At 34.9% G+C, this 7,647-nt stretch overlaps 1 protein-coding gene across 1 annotated transcript; it reads left to right on the top strand.

Annotated features, from left to right (window-relative positions):
- Positions 1–5,002: 5,002 nt before the first annotated feature.
- Positions 5,003–6,243, top strand: LOC5572368. Its single transcript, XM_001660277.2, has 3 exons — positions 5,003–5,119; positions 5,198–5,339; positions 5,395–6,243. The coding sequence occupies exons 1-3, from the start codon at positions 5,075–5,077 to the stop codon at positions 5,700–5,702; spliced, it is 495 nt and encodes a 164-aa protein (XP_001660327.1). The 5' UTR covers positions 5,003–5,074; the 3' UTR covers positions 5,703–6,243.
- Positions 6,244–7,647: the final 1,404 nt, after the last annotated feature.

The following is a 7,647-nucleotide window of genomic DNA, read 5'->3' as shown; positions in this document are numbered from 1 at the left end:
AACTGGTATAAAAGTGGAGGCGATATACGTACATTTTACATGCAGTCTTATGGCGCATGTACGTATATCGCCTCCACTTTTATACCAATATATGCTATTATATACGAGTTTGTGTTTACTGGGTAGAGCCCTTCTCTGGCACTCGGACGATGATCAGCCTCCCCTGACATGGGGAACAGACGCTGTTGTGAGCCGCTCTCAACATGGAGTACAGACGCTCCAGGTTTGCAAAAGCCAAAGCAAACCCCCCTTCCCTGTCAGCATACAACCAAAGTTCCCATCGGGGGTTGGTAAAATTATGCATCAAGTAAGACTGAAAAAAAAAACAAAAGCGTAGAGGCTCGAAAACATGCAGTGTTCAGAATAATAGAAGTAGAAGTGGAACTTTAGCATGCTGTAATTTTGTTTCCCTATGAGCAATGGGCATTGAATTTTGGCAGAGAACTTCAAATATACTCAATTTTATTATCACAAAATATGAGGTTTTCCACACTACCGGTTAAAAAATCAAGCACGAGGTGAAATCGCTCAGCATGATAGTAGTGTAAATAATTTCAATATCTGCTATATCTTCAATGTTTGAATTTTTCTTTACTCATTATTTCAACAATAGCCACTTAAGCTTTAAATGTATAAACAAGCCAATCTTTACAAAATTGTTGCTGAACAAAAATACACAAAAGAAAGAACAACTATTATTTTGAGCGATTTCACCTGGTGCTTAACTTTTTAACGGATAGTATGAAAAATTTCATTTATGTTATAATAAAATTGAGTATATTTGTAGTTCTCTTCATGTCGATTGCTTTAAGGGAAACAAAACTTCAGGATTCCAAAGTTTAGCATTTTGTATGAAAATCGGCTTCCACTACTATTATTCTGAACACAACTGTATGTAGGCAGCTCAATGTTCATCCTTATATTATTAAAAACGCTACATTTGAAAATATGAACGGAATGGTTCAAATTACATACAGTGATAGCTAAGCACAAATAATATGCCGTAAATTATTCATCAAATGGATGTATGTGTGTCATACTTTGTGAATCCTGGGAGGAATACAATCAAAATTACGGCCAACTGGTCTAACTTCCTGTCTAATGGGGAATCCTGAAAATTATGAAACTTATTAGGTATTGCGGCTTTTGTGATGCTCGAAAATTAGATGGATTGAACTGAAATTTTGCAGAAAGCCTTTTAATATTATAAGGAAACTATTTATTTAGGAGGAGGCGAAATCCAAGATGGTCGAGAAAAAATGGGACACCTAAATTTATTTATCAGAAATGAATGTAATGTTTGAAATTATATTAATAAAGAGTTAAAAAAAAGATTGAGTGATTTTGCACGAAAAACATAAGCATGAGATTTTCGAAGCAGATCTCGAGTTTGCTCTCGCGGGAGAGTTCATTGATTGGGATTCAAGAAAGAGTCTGTTAACGCTGCTAGCGGATCATGATCGGTAATGTTTCGCAAGTTGTTAGTTTGATCAATAGCAGCAACGAACGAGAACCTTTAAAAGAGAGCGATGATAAAATCGTTTTGTGTACCATTGGGGTAGGTTTTTTTTACTACACTGGCACAATAAATAATAGGATTTGAAGGTTGTTTAAATGGCTTTGATCATGAACTGCTATTCCCTGACATGGCGCTATTCCCCAACGCCCTCTTCTAATCAGAGCTGTAACAGGTTCCTAATACATGATGTGCTGCAAATCATGAATGTTACAAAGAGAGATTAGTAAGGCATTCGCTCAATTTCCTTATACCAGGATGAGAGCTTCAGAATCATTTTAAAAATGTTATTTCAAATCTCCTGCTTTCTTTCTGATATTACAACAGATGGTCCATATTGAAACAACATGGCCGTTCTGAAATATTGTTTGAATATCAAAAGGAAATGTTTAGATTCTCTGTTAACCTTTCGATTGTCGCGTAAATTTTTGTAACGCTAGTAGTCACGCGTAGTACTTTGTACAACACCCTTGGTTTTTTATTTTCAACATGAAATACCTCGCGATCTAGATTAAATATAGAAATACCATCTTAGACAAAGTTGTTCAAAAGGTGAAGGGTTGACATGCAATGATCATTCAAATACGGAACTCCGCCACCAGGTATGTTCATCAAAGTTTTGTTTTACAAATGGCTCAGGAGCCTGACCACTTAAAACGATGGCGTCTTTGGCATAGATGTTCAGTAATTCAAGGACTATCATTGTTTCAGCAAGGTACTTGATTTTTTTTCCATTAAGTGACGTCAGTGAACATGAAACATTTTTTTTTGTAAAAGCACGGTCACTTAGAAAGATGGCGTCTGAGGCAAAACTGTTCAGTAGCAGCCAATTCTGCCACGTTGACCCCCATTCGACTATTATCAACAACCAAATTTCAAACGCCAAATACACAGCAACAAAACACACCAATGAAAACACTCATAAGATTGTTTGTTCTGTCAGCTTTCAGCTGATATAATTTCGCCTGCAGTTCTTGTAGGAAAGCTGCCGAATAGTATAAGATTGCCGATAATAGTCACACTGACAAGAGATGTTCGAAGCGTTGTAAAAACATTGCCAAAAGGCTTTCAACAAGTCTGTTGATGTGAACCGATAGAGGATTGAGCAAAGCATAATTGTAAACAGACAAACACTGAATTGGTCTGCTGATGTCCGAGAAAATTGCAATAGAAGCATCGATTGCCAATAATACGTAAATTCCCCAATATCACTTATGTGCAGTGACATGCGGCAAAATTACAAACAAATAAAATTTCAACAAACTAAGAAATTTGCGTGAAACAAGAATTTGTTAGGGCCCCTCCAGAATAAAAAATCACAGCTACGCCAATGCTAATGTAGGGCTCATTCATACCTCATTCAGGTATTAATTAGGAAAGTCTGGTATGGAATATCTTAGTTTGGTATTAAGCACAGTGGCCCAATTTCATATTCATACAGCATACTGTTTTCACATCAAGTTAGTAAAAAACTATTGAATGATGTATTGAGTTTAAAATACCTAATCCATATTGAAGGTAATAGATGTCATCTATTATTTGCCAAGCACAAAATGTTTTCAATTAACATTCATCTTTGGATTAATGTAAAAGTATCGAAAATATGTCCAAAATTAATCCTATTCCATATTCGCATGCCTATTAAAATTCAAGCGTACAACATTCAAAACTTAATTTTTATGCTTCATTTAATTGCTGAAGTGCTTTATTATGATGTTCATATGTAGTGAAGTACATTTGTACATTTTATTAAAAGACATGTATGGAACTTAGGGAAAATTATGAGAAATGACAGTTTTCCAACGATTTTCGCTAAAAAAATTTAAAATTTGGGCAATACCGTTCATTTTTGTTGTTGGATCCAATCTATTTATTATATTCGTGAGCTCTGAAAGAATTTTGGTTGAAAGTTTTATCGCTATCGTTTAGAAAATTGTTGTGCAATAACTTCAAAATTCTTCTGAAATGATATTTTTAATCAATATAAACCACATTTTTATTCTAAACAACAGGTACAGTTTAATTTTAAACTTATCTGTAAAAATAATTTGAACTACAAACTTCGTTTTACAACAAAGTACCCTAAACTACACTGTACATACCTTAACATAATTGATGTTATCTCAATATTAAATTATCTTTGAATTCATATTCAAATTATAATCAAAATAGGACCTTCTTTGCAGTTTATTAGTTTTATAAGAAAAATATAGAATTATTTGATGAGCAGAGAGCATATACATTTTACTAGAATATATCCTGTTGTTTTCATCATTTCAAAAAACTTGTGTGTTGCGGTTAAGGCAATAATATTCATTCTATAAATCTCTATAACCATGTTTAGTAGTAAAATGTAAAATGAAAATAAAAATGACGTAATATTTTAATAGTAACATTAACTATGGATTATGTATATCCATTCAGAAGCAAAACTGAAAAGAATCGACCAAAATGTTTGGTTTTGGAATAGTTATACATGTTATCATGTACATGTAGATTTTAAACTACTCGTAGCTATTCTAAAACTGGTTATACATTTTTTAAACTTGTGCAGTATTCGCAGTCATCATTCTTAAGAAAGTGATGTTGATAAAATGTACGTTGTTGTTCGACCTACCAAATATTTTAGTAAAAAACATTGAAAAAGTGGTGTTTTTCTTAAATTTACCTAAGTTTCAAATATGTTAGGTGCACGAATATGGAATTGGGACAATTATAGACATAAATACAATATTTTCCATTATTCCAAAGATTTAAGCAAATTAATATAGTTTGTAATTGCCGAACAATAGATGACACCTATGACCTTCGTTATTGATAATGTGTATCGAAGTCCATAGATCATTTAATAGTTTTATACCAATTTGATATGAAAACAGTGCCCCGTACGAAGATGAAATTAAGTCACTGTAGCAATTTCCTTCTGCCCGGCTAAGATAGAACATAACCTCCTGTAGTTGTTTCATCTGAATAAGATTCGTTTTCACAGTTAAAAAAAGATAATAAATCCAATCGATTGAACTTAACTTTTTTTAAATTAAACTAATTGGCGATCACCGTCGCTCATATCTCACAGCTCGAGCGATGAAAAAGCGTCTGGACAAGCATGTAGACCAGCGAGACGCTTGGACGCCGAATGTATTAAAAATTCGTACATTCGTAAAAACCCTACTGCGAAACGTATTATTGCGTACTGCTGGTTGCTGCATCCCAGTGCCATTAGAGCAGTTTGCATTTTTTTCCTGTCAAAATTACCATTTCGCAGCTTCTTTTGCCGTACATGCTTTAGAGATACGTTACTGTGCAATTTTAAAAGATTGAATTCAGAGAGCTATGAGCTTACTATGCAATTTAAAATTTACGATGACAATCGCTCTAAATTTGTTTACAACTTGCTCCGGTATCGGCTAATTGTTGTGATAGCTACAATTGAGCTGAGAAGAGTAGTTTTTTTTAGAATGGGGACAAATATAAAAGCTCAACAAAATTGAAACGCATTCACATATTTGAAGTGTTTTCTGTTCTGAAGTGTAACTGAACCATTCGCTTAATTAAAAAATGTCGAAATTGACGCTTTGTATAATGATTGCCATAATCTCTACGGTTCGTTTAAAATATTTCATTGCGTGAACTTAACATGACATTGACTTCTGATTTTGCACTTTATTTTTGAATTTCCAGACTATGGTGACTGCTACTCCTATGAATCCGGAAATGGTGGGAACCATTATATCCACTGTTTCTCAAGTGCTCGACTCCTTGGAGCAAAAAGATCCCTCTGGAATGGTCAGACAATTCCGAACCAGCATCGCTCCTTTTAAAGGTAAAAATGCACCGTAGACCTCCATTTCCAAAAAATTTTAACATTTTTTTTTCAGAAATGTTCCTTAACGTCATGAGCAAAATGTCCGGTCGTCAAAAACGTTCCATCCACTCGGACTACGTGGCAACGAAGCTCAACGCTACCCATTACCAGAAAGTGGAGTTCCACAAATCTTGGGACAAAGATGCTCAGCAGAAGCTCGAGAACTCATGTTTGATCAAGGAGAACGAAGTGTTCTGGCTGGACTACATGACGAGCATTTTGATCGGACTTACCCAGGAAATGAAGCGGGTCATCGATGGCAAGCAGGTGCCATTCAAAATGTCCAAGCAAGCGTACGAGCAACAGAAGCCTAAGGCATAAAATGGGAATAGTTTGATTGGTTAATCTACGAAGTGGTAAATGATAGATATAAGTAAATTTGCATATAACTTGGAATTGTATTATTTTTTTCAACGAAGTTTGAGCTTAACTGATTGGCAACAAAAACATCAACGTCAAACTTTGTTTGTGCAGTTCTAATTATTTTCGAATCACAGTCTTTAACTTTTCAATCATTTGCCTTAAAATTATCAGTTTGTGTGTTTTCTAATATAATTCCTTTTGATCGGATTTCTTTCGTTCATTTCCACCATTACTTTTCACTAGAAAATGGGTGCTATAGTCCAAAAGTTCATCATGCACAGGTATATCGTAGAAATGGGATCAATTTGAAACATAATTTTCCATTTCCTATGGCAACTCAACATAGGAAGTTTACTTACCACAACCGCTCACAGATGATCAACACAGATTGGACAGCGTTTAACTTTGCCCACTCGCTTACAGACAATTGTTTGGTGCTGTAAAGAGAATTGCGACTAGGATGTTGAGAAGTAAAACAATCAATAAATCAATAAATCAATCCAGTGTACTTTCGTCATTTTTTCAGCTCTTGAAGGTTTTTAAAACTGTATAATTCAATAAAACTGTGCTACAAAAACAGTAATTTTTAAGTGCTGCTTTTAGTACCTATTGATCCCATTCCGAACATTGTTTGGATCCGTGCCTTCATTTTTTTTTTTGACCCTTTAGCGAAAGTTAATGGTGGTAATCCTTGGTTTTGGGAACAAAACTTCACTGAAGATTTTGTCACAATGTTCGCTGAATAGGGTAGGTGTACCGGTTATGGACTTTATGGTTCCCTATTTCGCCATACGTGTTTATTTGGTACATTATTTTCAAATTTATAATCATTTCGTGTGTTTAAGTAGTTTGACATCAAATGTATCTTGATGATAAAACATTCAAAAGTATTCAAAATGTGAAAGTTCTCGAGAATTCACATATGGCCAAATAGGGAACCACTATAGCCATAACTGGTACACTTTCCCTATTATTGATATAGCAAAAAAGAATGGAAACGGTAAATCTCCAAATTCACAACTTTCTTCCAAAACATTGAGAAATGAGATTTTTTCAAGGGTGAATTCGATAATGTTGTACATCACGCCGAGATGGTCAATCAGTTCGATGCTTTATATAAATTTAAGACAAGAGCCTCTAGCTCGGGCTTTTCGATTCAAGTAAGGAAACAAAAAGAGCAGCCATCGTGGCCAGGATCTCTTAATTTAGAGGATTTTTGCAGAAGATTTTGAACTCAATCAGTGGAATCAAGATTTTCTTCCAAATCACAAAGAAAGGGAAACCACCGCGTTTTGCTAGTAGCCCATAAAGATTACGAACTATTTCTTAAACTTTCTGTTGACAAATGTTCCTACTAAGATGTCTTCATTTTGGTGTTAGTTTTGCCATACAAAATAAAAATAAATGAAAGTAAATGTAAATAAAATGCAAGAACTTATTTGGTTTATATAAAGTTAAACTTTCACCAATATTAGACACACCCTGAATTAAAATTAAATTGAATTAGAAGAATACCAGCTACCGATAGGGCCTACGGATATATACTCAGATATTGAGCTCCACCGCTCAGCATACAGCATCCAGATGACCTTCATCTTGCTCGCGGAAGTATTGGTGTAACACGAAATGATAGGCCGAATAGGTCATTATCCGATTGTCCAGAAATCTACCTGTGCGCCTATAAAAATGCCCGACAGCCAGCCACTGGTCTCTTTTAATCCTGGGAAGCCAAGATCAGCAGTAGTCCTTCTACAAAGTGTTCAACAAAGAAGTAAGTTTGAGCAAGTGATCTAAAGTGTGGTGAACGTATCACCTCGAACGTAGTGAGAGTGTTCTGAAAAGTTAGTCGCGAAAACTGTTATTTTGTTTTGTCCAACGTTTCGGTCCGTTTGGGACCATCATC

This window comes from Aedes aegypti, chromosome 3, assembly GCF_002204515.2.
Source record: "Aedes aegypti strain LVP_AGWG chromosome 3, AaegL5.0 Primary Assembly, whole genome shotgun sequence".
Classification (NCBI taxonomy): Eukaryota; Metazoa; Arthropoda; class Insecta; order Diptera; family Culicidae; genus Aedes; species Aedes aegypti.
This window is presented reverse-complemented; position numbering and strand designations above follow the sequence as displayed.